At 31.9% G+C, this 12,765-nt stretch overlaps 1 protein-coding gene and 1 long non-coding RNA gene across 2 annotated transcripts; both read left to right on the top strand.

Annotated features, from left to right (window-relative positions):
• The first annotated feature begins 942 nt into the window (after positions 1-942).
• LOC107913545 (uncharacterized) lies at positions 943-2,107 on the top strand. The gene is made up of 2 exons (XR_001688559.2): positions 943-1,416; positions 1,752-2,107. It is a non-coding gene; the product is annotated as an uncharacterized lncRNA (long non-coding RNA).
• Positions 2,108-11,468: 9,361 nt separating this feature from the next.
• Positions 11,469-11,999, top strand: LOC107911164 (uncharacterized mitochondrial protein AtMg00810-like). Its single transcript, XM_016839049.1, has one exon. It carries the CDS (start codon positions 11,469-11,471, stop codon positions 11,997-11,999), a length of 531 nt encoding a protein of 176 aa, XP_016694538.1.
• The last annotated feature ends 766 nt before the right edge of the window (positions 12,000-12,765 follow it).

Here is a 12,765-nt window from a genome sequence, read left to right as displayed (position 1 = left end):
AACTAATCTAAGAAAAATGCAACCAAATTTTCAAACATGGATGAATAACAATTGAAATAATAATACAAAAAATGGATAAATAATATGCAACAATAATATATGGAATAATATAAAAACAATCAATATACAAAACAATATAGAAATTAGGAGTCAATATAATGTAAAAACGAATAAAAAAACATTAAATATATGAAAAATTTTAAAATGAACCATACATACTAAGGTTTGAAATAATTTTAAAAAAAACTATAAATGAGTATTAGAATAAATATTATAAATGAAAAAAAAAGAAATTGGAGCAAATAATGTACAAAGTATTTAAAAAAAAAAAACAAAACATGTCCATTTAGAATTAACAGTACACATATAATTAAAAAATAATCATAAACAATGCTAATTAGATAATAGTACATGAAAGAATTTTGAATAATGGAAATACAATAAAATATATTTTTAAAATATAAACTATATACACCATAGACTTGAAAGAAAATATAGATTTAAAAGGGATTATATACATAAAATAAAATGGCATTAATAATGTATGTAAAATAAAGCTAATTTTAATATAAACCATATATATAATATAAAGGTAATTTAAAATAAATATTATACAATATTTCAAGACAATATAATATAAAAGAGAATTTTGAAACAATAATTTTAGAATTTAAACTGATAAATAAAAGAAATAAACAAAGTGAAAATATTATAGCAATTCCAAATGTATATTTAAATAAATCTTTAAAGATGAATATTAAATGAAATTTTCTAGAAAAAATAAAGAATTACACATATTGAAATGAAAAGAAAACTTAATTGAAATAGAATTAAACTAACAAAGATAACTAATAAATAAAAATAAATCAATGAAACTGACGCAAGGACCAAAACGAAATGCGTATGAATGCACAAGGGTTAAAAGTGCCAATGTTCCCAACCCAAAAAAAAAGCATTCAAGCGCGGACTAAATTGGATTGGCGTGCAAAGTTCAGGGCAAAAATGAAAGAAATGGAATAGGATTAAATTAAAAGTGGTGCAAATGGGAGGGACTGTCCGCGAAAATTACCCTTTTTAAGGTGGAAATGCGCAATTCCAGCCTAATGAGCAGGTCAACATGCGGGTTTCCACCCTCTTAATTGCACCACTTTAAATTTAATATAGCTTTTATTATACATTTATATTTTAAAAGCTTACAAAACCATTTTTCTAAAAAAAACCCCCGAAATTCCTAACCCTTTCAACTAGGGTTTCAGTCAATAAACTTGCAGCAGCGAACCACCACTAGATCCGGTGGCCGACAGCGCAGACGATGGCCTGAACCTGCCAACGATGGAGAACTTTCAGCCTTGAGATCTCTTTTCAACTTCGATTGCAACGAAGTGAGAAGAACCTTCCGCATATCTGCAAGATAAGGTCTCCTCTCTCTTTTTCTTTAAACAAAATTGATTTCTTTGTATTTGATTTGCCCTCCCCTTTATTCGTTTTTTTTATGCGGTAGATAAATCAAAGAAAACAGAAACTAAATCAAAAGAAAAACGAGATTAAAATCACCTTGTGGAGACTTTTTTCTTTTCAAGCTTTTCGGTATTGATTTTTTTTGTTGTGTGTGTCTGTGTAAACATTACATTATATTTTCTTTTGCTTTTTTAGCCGAAAAACAAAATAAAGGAAAAAAATGAAAAATATACAAAAATCAGCTCGTTCTTTTTCTGTCTCTATTTTGCTGTTGTCCTCTTGTCTGTTTGTAGGTACCAGGTATCGTGGCAAGGCAGCTGGCATGTACGGGCGTGGGGCGTACGGAGTTTGTGGAGACCGGGGCTGTTGGGGTCATTGCGGCGTAAGCAGAAACTGCTAGGGTTCCTGGCTATGCTTCTGTTTTGGGCCATGGTGGTATTGGGTTAGGTTATTTTGGATTGGTCTTAGTAATTGGGCTGGACATTTAGTTTTTGTGCTTTTTAGTTGTTTTGGTATTTTGAGATGGGTCCGGGCAGAAATTCGGCCTTACAAATACAAATTTGAGTTTACATTAAATATGTAAGACAAGCCAGTATTATATTATTATTATAATTGTATGTATATATTATGTGTATACATATTATATGCATATCAATGATTTTGAATATTAATGCATGATTATAGTTTGTGTGAATAAGTGTTTATAATCATTATTCAATAAGATATCTTTTATAGTTTAATTGGTGAAATTAAGTTTTGATGGATATCGCTGAAGTTATTAATTTTTTTTTGTTTATGGTTATATATTCAATTTTATAGGTGTTTTGGTGCAAATTCATGTCAACTATATACATATTTAAATATTTTGGTTTTAAGTTTGGTTCTATCATCTTAGGTTTTGGCATCTTATGGTTCCAAATATTTGGTTAAATTATGATGATATGATTTATTATATGAATTGTGTGATATGCCAACTATTATGATTTTGTTTTTTTTAGATTTATTGGCTTGAAAATATTTTTCAAGTATTCATGTGAATATTTGTTTAATCATAAATACAATTTTAGATTTACATGATAAATTTAGGGTAAGTTCTATTTAATTATGATTACATATATATGCGTGAATTGCTTTGGTGTTTTTATCAATATCAAAATTATGAATGCATGTGCTTGTTAATTATTTGGCTTTGAACCACTACATTATTTATGTTTGGTTTTGATATATATGGTTTCGGAACCAAAAAAAGAAAAAAGAAATAGTCAAAAAATTAAGGTTTTTGGTTTTTTATTGCATTATTAAAACAACCTTATTTTGGGTTATTTTGGAGTCTATAAAGTAATAAAATAATAATTTTGACATTTAACTATTGGGTAAATATTAAATTTGAATATTGGTATGTTTATATATATTTTAAAATAACTTCATTGAAGCAATAAGTCACCAAAGTGTTTTTTTGTATAAATTATTTTATTTTAAAATATAAAAGGTTGTGTGGATGTAACTTAAGTTATGTTAATATTGATTGGCCCAAATGAATGTTAATAATATTACATGTGCAACTATGGTAATAAACATGTGACAATTATTCGGTTTTACATGTAAGCAATAAATTGGTCCAAAGGAAGATTTATGGTTTGACATGTTCTTATTGTCAATATTTGATTATTACATCAATATATCACTTACAAATTAATATTTTGTCTAAAGATAAATATTAATGGAGTGTTAGATATCTTGAGATGATGTTTATCTTTATTCAAATTATTTTGGTTTAAATTTGAAGTCTAATGTGAGGTTATTTATGGTTATTATTATATTTGTCAACATCATTATATGTTGTTTTGGGATAAATATATTTACATATGTATACTATTATCTTTTAATTTGATTGAACAATGAAATTAAGAAAAATATTTAGAAACAAATAAATTCAGATTTTGGTTTTGGATTTTAATTAAGGATGTCTAATATTTTAAATAGATTAGTTGAAACAAAATGCCACCAAAATGACCTCTTTTGCGTAAATTAATTTATTTAAAATCTTAAGATGATTACATGTTTTTGTGATTCATGCATTTATTAATTGATCCAAAGGTAAGTTAATATTTGGTAGAATTTCAACGACAACTGTGGTGATAAATGTGTGACAATTATAAGGTATTTTATATGAGCAATATGTTAGTCCAAAGATTAATTGATTGTTTGACATAATTCATTGTCAATGTTTGATTGCTACAACAATAGTACCGGTTACTGTTAATATTATTGTCCAAAGACTTGATATTAATGTTGTGTTTGGTATCTTGAGATGGGATTAGCCATTATCTTGAATTTATTGTTTACCTATGAATATTGATGTGAGCTTATTTTGTTCAATATTCAGCTAATTCATCTTCTACTGCCATAATATCTGCTAATATAAATTCTATACACATGCTTAATGGAACTAATTTCAATGAATGGAAAAAGCACTTACTTATAGTGTTTGGCTATATGAACATAGACCTTGTACTAAGGGAAAAACTACTCGCACCTCTCACTGCGGAAAGTATCCCTATGTTAAAAGGGATTTTGAGAGGTGAGATCGTTCAAATTGTAAGAGTCTAATGATTATGAAGCACATCATTTCAGAAGCTTTTGGGGGCACAGAATTTGAAAATATTACTCAGGCCAAGGTTTTCTTGACGAAATTGAGAAACGTGTTGTTAAAAACGATAAGGTTAAAATGACATCACTTCTGACTTCTTTGATGTCTATAAAGTTAAGGGTTAAGGAAATTCTGAATGATCTATGGGCTATGATTTTTATGATCCCACAATTAAGAATATTTTTGAGACGAGAATTGCAACATTTTGAGGATGTTGAGTTTGGAGGGAGAAATAAGGTTAGAGACATTGCTTTTGAGGAGGAATTAGATTACAACTCAGTTCCTACTATCACTTTTGACGATGTTTAGGTTCTCATATCTATTATTGATTAAGAAGTGAATCTAGAATCTCAATAATACAATGTTGAACAACTCTCTATTCAAGATGAGGTAATTGTTCCAGAAGAACAAACTTAACAACCCCAAGAATGAATGTCATTAAAAAGGTCTACTAGAGAAATAGTTATAATGGCTTTAGTGGAATATTTTGACATTAAGCTACATCAGATGAATATTAAGTTAATGGTTTCTCAATGGTAACATTGATCATACATTTATATGGTGCAATTAGAAAGCTTTGTGTCTAATGTTTCAAAATTAATGATTTGCAAAGAACTTCATCTATGGGCTTAAGCAAACTTCTCGTCAATATTATTACAAATTTTACCAAATGATTATCTTATTCAGTTTAGAGATGAATTTTGTTGATAATCGTATATACCATAAGTTTAGTGGGAGTAAGATTCTATATTTGGTTTTTTATGTTAATGATATAATGCTTGTCAATAATAAGTATAGCCTCAATCAATGCCCTAAAAATGATTTTGAGATTATAAAAATGTATAAGATTTTTTACATTTTGGTAGTGGAAAGTCTAATGTACATTCAGGTTTGTATACATTGGAATATTGTATACATTATTGGGATGTTAGGTAGATATTTTAGGCAACCCTGGTTTGGACCATTGAATAGCATTTAAGAGGGTTATAAGGTATTTTCAGAGAATAAAAGATTACATGCTTACATATCAGAGTTCTAATCAGTTAGAGATCATCATATATACAGAACTCCGGTTTTGATGGAATATTGATACAATATTTTGTCACTATGGTGCAAATTGTGAAAACAAATTGCAGTATTTTATTCCAATAGCAATAGGAGCACATCAAAGTAAAAAATACATAGACTTCAAGTTCTTGGTTGTTAAAGAAAAAGTTCAGAGTGGTTAGGTGCTTATAAATCATATTAAAACAAACTTCATGATTGCGGATCCTCTTACTAAAAAACTACACCTAAGGTTTTATAAGAGCACACTGCTTATATGGGTGCAATGTCATTTAAATGATATTTAGTTTTAGAGGGAGTTTGTATTTTTAAATGCTTTTATGTTATAAACACATTTTCAGTTATTTCAGTTTAAAGATATAAAGTTTATTTTCTACAGAAATAAAGTTTATTTGGTTTATTCACACTTTGATTTTGGTAAGGTTTGATCTCACTAAGGAGGATTAGTTGGAAATAGACATGTTTAGATCATATTACATGTAATTTCCATGCTACACATCCATACTTGATCTATGTCATTTGGTTGTGTTAATATACGTGATCATGGATGAATTTAGTTATGATATATGTAACGAAAGTCGCCTTGGTTCTGTGTTAACATAATTAATGGACAGATTGTTCAGAATATCTTTTGGATGTGATAGTAAAATTTTGGGCTCATAAGGTTATATAATTGAATTTAATTATAGAGTAATTAGTATGTATATATATATGTGGTCCAAGTGGGAGATTGTTGGAAAATATGGACATCACATATATAATAAGGGTAATTACATGTTAATTTGGTTAGAATTTTATTGGGCTTTAATTATTAAATAAAGTATGGGTAAAATATGTGTAGATACTCTAATAATTGAGTTCTAATCAAATTCTAATTAATGATAGGCTAATTAAAATTTTATTAGAACTAATATGCCAAGGTTATAAATATTAGGATTATGGTCCCCAAATTGTATACAAGATATCTTTTCTAATATCCCATCATTAGGGAAGAGAGAGCAAATATTTTCTAAATCTAGTTTTATTCTTGATTTATTCTTGATGATTTGATATGATAAATCCTAATTTATTCAGTTTTATTTTAGATTTATTTTACAAGTCTAACACTGTCTCCATCTCCAAGAGTAGTTCTGAAGGTAATTCCAGCTTTTCTATCCAAGTGGTATGGTCCGCTAATCGGAACAATCCAGTTGAGATGCAGGTACTCTTGGAACTCACTTAAGAAGGCAAATTAACTTGAAAGATGCAAATGATACTGTGGCTTGGCCCCCGAACACCCCAGGCAAGTCCATTTCTAGGTTAAACTTAACTGCAGAGGGAAACCTCATGTTCTTTGACAAAACCAACTACATCGTTTGGCAGTCCTTTGACCATCCAAGGGACTCTTTAGTTCGTGGTCAAAGGTTAAAGTCAAGGTAGAAATTGAGGGCCAATGTATCCTCAGCCGATTCAAGTCAAGGCCTGTACACATTTGCTGTCATTGAAGGTAAATCGTTGCTTATATGGATTCAGATCCTTCCTAATCCTATTGCCAAAGTTCTATTCTCTCTACTAAACCTGAATTCCAAAATGGGAAGTTCGGGAGTTTCCACGTAGCGGACTCAGCTAATTTTATACAGTTGGAAAGTGATGGCCACTTGAAGGCATATGAGTTGAAAGAATCGGGGTGGGAGGGGACTGATCTACTCCCCATTGATCCATGTAGTTACCCATTGGCATGTGGAAATAATGGCGTTTGTTTAGAAAAGGGATGCAGTTGCCCTGACGATGTAAGTGAAAACGAAACAGCATTTTTTAGGCCAATAGATTTTACAACGCCAAATTTAGATACCAAATTGTAAAAAAAAAAAAATTAGATACCGAATTAAAAAAATTCCAAGTTTAAATACCAAATCTTATATAAAGCCTTTTCTCTTTAACTTGTCTATAGTTAATTAATAAATTAATTATATACAAATAGATTTTTTATACATAAAAAATTAAAAACATAATAAAATTTAAAATTTATAAATAAACTAATTTTTTTGTTTTTGCTTGCATTATAGGACCAACTATACATAATTAACGAAAAAAAGAAAAAAATCAATTATATATAAGTATATTTATTTATAAATTAAATAATAAATAAAAATAACTAAAATATAATAATATTTAAAATTTATAAATAAATTATTATTTTTTGCAAAATTTCTAAATAACCCTTATTGAATTTAATGTCTAAATTATCTCTATTAATTTTTTTTTACTACCTAAAATACCTCTATTAATTCTTATGGTTGTTTAGGAGTTAGTTTTATATAATATATAGATTATGATTCTTTATTTAAATTTTATCTAACATATTTTGCAATAAATAGCAAAAGAAACAGATTAATTTATTATAACGGCAGTTAAATCATTGTAAAAGTCATATAGAAAATTATTGATAATGGATACTGTTATAATAAATGTCGATAATGATAATAGAATGATCACAAAATAAGAAAAGTGAGAACACACAGATTTTACGTAGAAATCCTTTCAGGGGGAGGGGAGAATGTTGAAAAATAAATGATACAATAGAAGTTTCGACTACATTTATTTAAACTTAAAAAAACATGTTTTAATCAAAATCAAATAGTAGAAGTATAGTTCTATATGTACTCAACTTGTGCAAAATATTTTATCACTGTATTTATTTATTCAACAAGTGACATATTCGAGTCACAATACAGCAGCATAAAAGTCAGTAACTAAAATAAAATTGAGACTGTGTTGAAAGGTGGCCACAATGCAGCAGCATGCAAGTAACTCGACCAGAATGCAGCAGCAAGCTATTGACCATTATGTATTTCGGTTATTAGTCTGATTGTAACTTTTTGATTAGCTAAGGATCAGACAAGTACTTAGCTGATTTAGTAGCTTTTAGGTTATCATTAAGCTGATTTTACAGCTTGGATGCTAGTGCAAGTTAAGTTTGTTTTCTTTCAATGTAATAGAACCATATATGTACAAGTTATTTTTGTTGGATTAAGTAAGATAGAAGTCAATTTTTTTCTCCTTCAACATTCGATTTTTGTTTTTATTTTTCATCTTTCAACACAAATTCATTGTTTTTTATCTTTGGTTTGATTTAAAACCCAACAAATGGTATCAAGAGCCTGTCTTCTTTGAGGGCATTTGTTGTGTGTTGATTTTTTGAGTGACTCGTGCTTGAAAGAAAAGAAACAGAAGCTATCCTTGTTGGCTTGATCAGTTGCTGCAAAAGGATGAACTTTTCACCACCACCACCACCTGTCTTTGCTGGTAAAAACTATAACATTTGGGCTGTGAAAATGAAGACATATCTGTAGGCTCACAATTTGTGGAGTGTTGTTCTAGCTGACATAGAGCCACCACCTTTGAGAGCTAACCCGACCATAGCTCAAATCAGGCAGCATAATGAGGACATTACCAAAAAGTATAAGACTATGTCATGCCTTTAAAATAGAGTTTCAGATGTTATTTTCACAAGGATAACGGCTTGTGACTCTCCAAAGCAGGCCTGGGAAAGACTCAAGGAAGAGTTTCAAGGGTCAGACAAGACTAGGCAACAACAGTTGATAAATTTGATAAGGGACTTCGAGAATCTAAGGATGAAGGAGTCTAAAACCATCAAGCAGTATGATGACAGCATTATGGCCACAGTCAACAATATAAGACTACTTGGAGATGAGTTTAGTGGCCAGAGGATAGTTTAAAAAGTCGTTACAACTCTACCAGAGAAGTATGAGTCAAAAATCTCTTCTCTGGAAGACTCGAGGGACCTATTAGCTATACCCTTGACAGAACTGATAAATGCTCTCTATGCACAAGAGCAAAGAAGAGCAAACAGAATGGAGGAGCATCCTAAGGGAGCCTTTCAGGCCAGGGATAGAAAGGGCTCAAGCTCAAGCTCAAGTTACAAGGGCAAGAAGCCTTGGCCAGAAAAGAAATAGAAAGGGAAGAAGGATGCTGCCAAAAAGAAGTTTCCACCATGCACTCACTACAAGAAGTCCACTCATTTGGAAAAATACTATTGGTACAGGCCTGACATTCAATGTAGAAGCTGCAAAGCAACTTGGCCATATTGAGAAAGTTTGCAAGAACAAAGCAAGAACACAACCACAACAGCAGAATCAAGCTCAAGCTGCTGAGGATGTCCAAGCTCAAGAGAAGCAAGTCTTTACTACCTCCTACTTTGCAAGCTCGAGCAAAGTCAGGAAAAATTGGCTGATTGACAGTGGCTGCATTCATCACATGGCTTCAGACAAAGGTATGTTCAGGGAGCTAGACACCAGTTTTGTGTCCAAAGTCAAAATTGGGAATGGTGAGTTCATAGAGGCCAAAGGCAAGGGCAAGGTTGTGATTTGCACTTAGTCAGGTAAAAAAACTATCTCAGAAATTCTCTTTGTACCTGATATTGACCAGAATCTACTTAGTGTTGGTTAGTTGTTGGAGAAGGGTTACTCCCTTGTTTTTGAAGGAAAAACTTGTGTGATCAAGGATTTTTTGATCAAGTGCTGGTGAGAGTAGCTATGCATGACAGTTCTTTCATTTTGGATGTGAATCAATTAGAAACAAAGGCACATATAGCTCTAGCTGATGAATCATGTTTATGGCACAATAGGATAGGGCATGTGAACTATAAGTCACTAAGTTTACTACACAAAATGAGCTTAGTTGAAGACATGTCCAGGATCGAGCTTAAAAATGATGTGTGTGATGTTTGTCAACTTGGTAAGCAGACCAGACTACTTTTTCTTGTTAACAAAGCTTGGAGAGCTCAAGAGAGGCTCTAATTGGTCCATACAGACAGTTGTGGACCTGTGAAGACCTCTTCTTTAAATGGAAGCAGGTATTTTGTGTTTGTACTGATGATTGCACCAGATTTTGTTGGGTGAATTTCTTGAAACAAAAGTCAAATGTGCCTAATTTATTCTGCAAGTTTAAGGCATTGGATGGGAATCCAGCAAGTTACAAGCTGAAGATGTTGAGGTCAAATAATAGGACTAAGTATGTGTCTCAAAAGCTCCAGAAGATTTGTGATTAAGTTGGAATTCAGCATCAATTAACCACTATCTACACACCATAACAGAATGGTGTTTGTGAGAGGAAGAACATGACTGTTCTTGATATGGCCAGGTGTCTACTATTTAGGGCAAGATGCTTAACAATTTTCGGGCTGAGGTAGTAAATACTTCTGTGTATTTGTTAAATAGGCTGCCAAATAATGTAGTTAAGGGCAAAACACTTTTTGAAGCTTGGATTGGTCAAAAACCAAATGTCTCACTCTTGAAAGTGTTTGGCTACTTATGCTATACATTAGTGCTAGCTGAGAAAAGAACTAAACTAGAAAGGAGATCCATGCCTAGAGTTTGTGTTGGCTACAGTAGTGTGAAGAAATGATATAGAGTCTTTGATCCATCTACTAAAAGGATTGTTGTGAGTAGGGATATGAAATTCAATGAAGGAAGCTATTGAAAATGGGATGAAACAGATGCAAGATTGTCGGAGCAAGACTGGCATAATCTTGATTTGCAGCAAGCTAAAATTAAAGTTGAAAATAAAGATGATTTTGATGATCCACCTGCTAGAGACACTAAAACCTTAATGGATATCTATGAGAGGTGTGATATGACCATTATTGAGCCTTCCTACTTTGATGAGGCTGCAAGAGAGGGTTGTTGGAAAGAAGCAATGAAGGTTGAATTAAGGATAATCCACAAAAAGTGACACATGGGAGCTGGTTGATAGACTAGCAAACAGAAAGGTTATTGGTGTAAAATGGGTGTTTAGGACCAAAAACAATGCAGATGGGTCACTGAACAAGCATAAAGCTAAACTGGTTGTGAAGGAGTACAGTCAGCAGCATCGGATCGATTTCTTTGAAACCTTTGCACCAGTTGCAAGGTTGGACACCGTAAGGCTGTTATTTGCCTTGGCTGCTTAGAAGTAATGGAAAGTGCATCAGTTAGATGTTAAATCAGCATTTTTAAATGGATTCCTTAAAGAAGAAATTTTCATTGAACAACCAGATGTGTTCAAGGTTCCTGATGAAAAGAACAAGGCCTACAAGCTGAAAAATGCCTTGTATGGTCTGAAGCAGGCACCAATGGCCTGGTATGACAAGATGGATACATACCTGTTTAGGCTTGGGTTCGAGAAAAGTGTCAGTGAACCTACACTTTATGTGAAGAAATCAGAACACAAAACTCTGCTGATTGTGTCACTTTATGTAGATGACTTATTGGTTACTAGTTGCAGAAGTGAGCTGATTGAAGAATTCAAAAAGTAGATGAAAGATGTTTTTGAGATGACTAATTTAGGTTTGATGGCCTACTTCCTTAGTATGAAAGTGAATCAGAATGATCATAGTATTTTCATAAGCCAGAAAGCTTTTGCATTGAAGGTTCTAAGCAAATTTTGCATGGCAAACTGCAAACCTGCTAGCACTCCTGTGGCACTAGGTGAAAAAATCTTAAGCAATAGTGACCATAATCGTGTCGATGAGAAGAGCTACAGAAGTCTGATTGGTTGCCTACTCTATTTGACAGCAACAAAGCCAGACATCATGTATGCTGTTAGCCTTCTATCGAGGTTTATGCATTGCTGCAATGGAGCTTATTTCAAGGCTGCTAAAAGAGTCTTAAGGTATGTCAAAGGAACTTTAAGCTATGATGTAAAGTTTGAGAGAGCTGATGAGCTGAAGTTGGTTGGCTATTCAGACAATGATTGGGCTGGTTTAGATGATGATATGAAAAGCACATCGAGCTACTTCTTCACCCTAGGTTCAGGAGTTTTTAGTTGGAGCTCTAAGAAGAAATAGACAGTAGCTCAATCCACTATAGAGACAGAGTATATTACAGCTGCTACTGCTGTTAATCAAGCCATTTGACTTAGAAAACTCTTAAATGACTTGAATGCTGATCAAATGGAAGCAACAAAGATCAAATTTGACAATCAGTCAGTTGTTGCAATTGTTAAGAACCCTGTGTTTCATGGCAAGACCAAGTATTTCAAGATAAAGTACCATTTTGTGAGGGACGCAGAATTATTGATGGTCGCTAAACTAACTAAAAATTCGACTAAGGCAAGCGCACCTATCGAACAGTAGTATAGTTATGGTGAGAATGGAAATATCGTATCCACAAGGACTAAAAGTACTAGTAATTACTATCTTTTTATTATTTAGCCTAATAAATAAAGGAATGTTTTAACTAATACTAACTATCTACTTAACTAAGATTACGACAGAGATAAAAGTTGAAGAATACTGTTTAGAAAACCGATGGAGAAGACAATACCCAAGGAAGAATTCACTTAGACTTCATTTATTCTTTTTGAATTAGACAATTTATTCATTTGACTTAATCCGTAGAAATCCCTAATTTATGTTAATATCTCTCTCGAGACTAAAAACAATTGACTCTAGGTTGATTAATCGAAAGCTCTTTCTAATTAAAAACCCTATTGTCACATTAACTTGATCTATGGATTCCCTTATTAGATTTGACTCTAATCCGGCTGGTTTATGTCGTCCTATCTCTAGGATTGCATGCAACTCCGCTTAATTATAAGGGATCAACTCTTAA

This window comes from Gossypium hirsutum, chromosome A13 (assembly GCF_007990345.1).
Source record: "Gossypium hirsutum isolate 1008001.06 chromosome A13, Gossypium_hirsutum_v2.1, whole genome shotgun sequence".
NCBI lineage: Eukaryota > Viridiplantae > Streptophyta > Magnoliopsida > Malvales > Malvaceae > Gossypium > Gossypium hirsutum.
The sequence above is the reverse complement of the archived record's forward strand: the minus strand, read 5'-3'. Positions and strand labels throughout refer to the sequence as shown.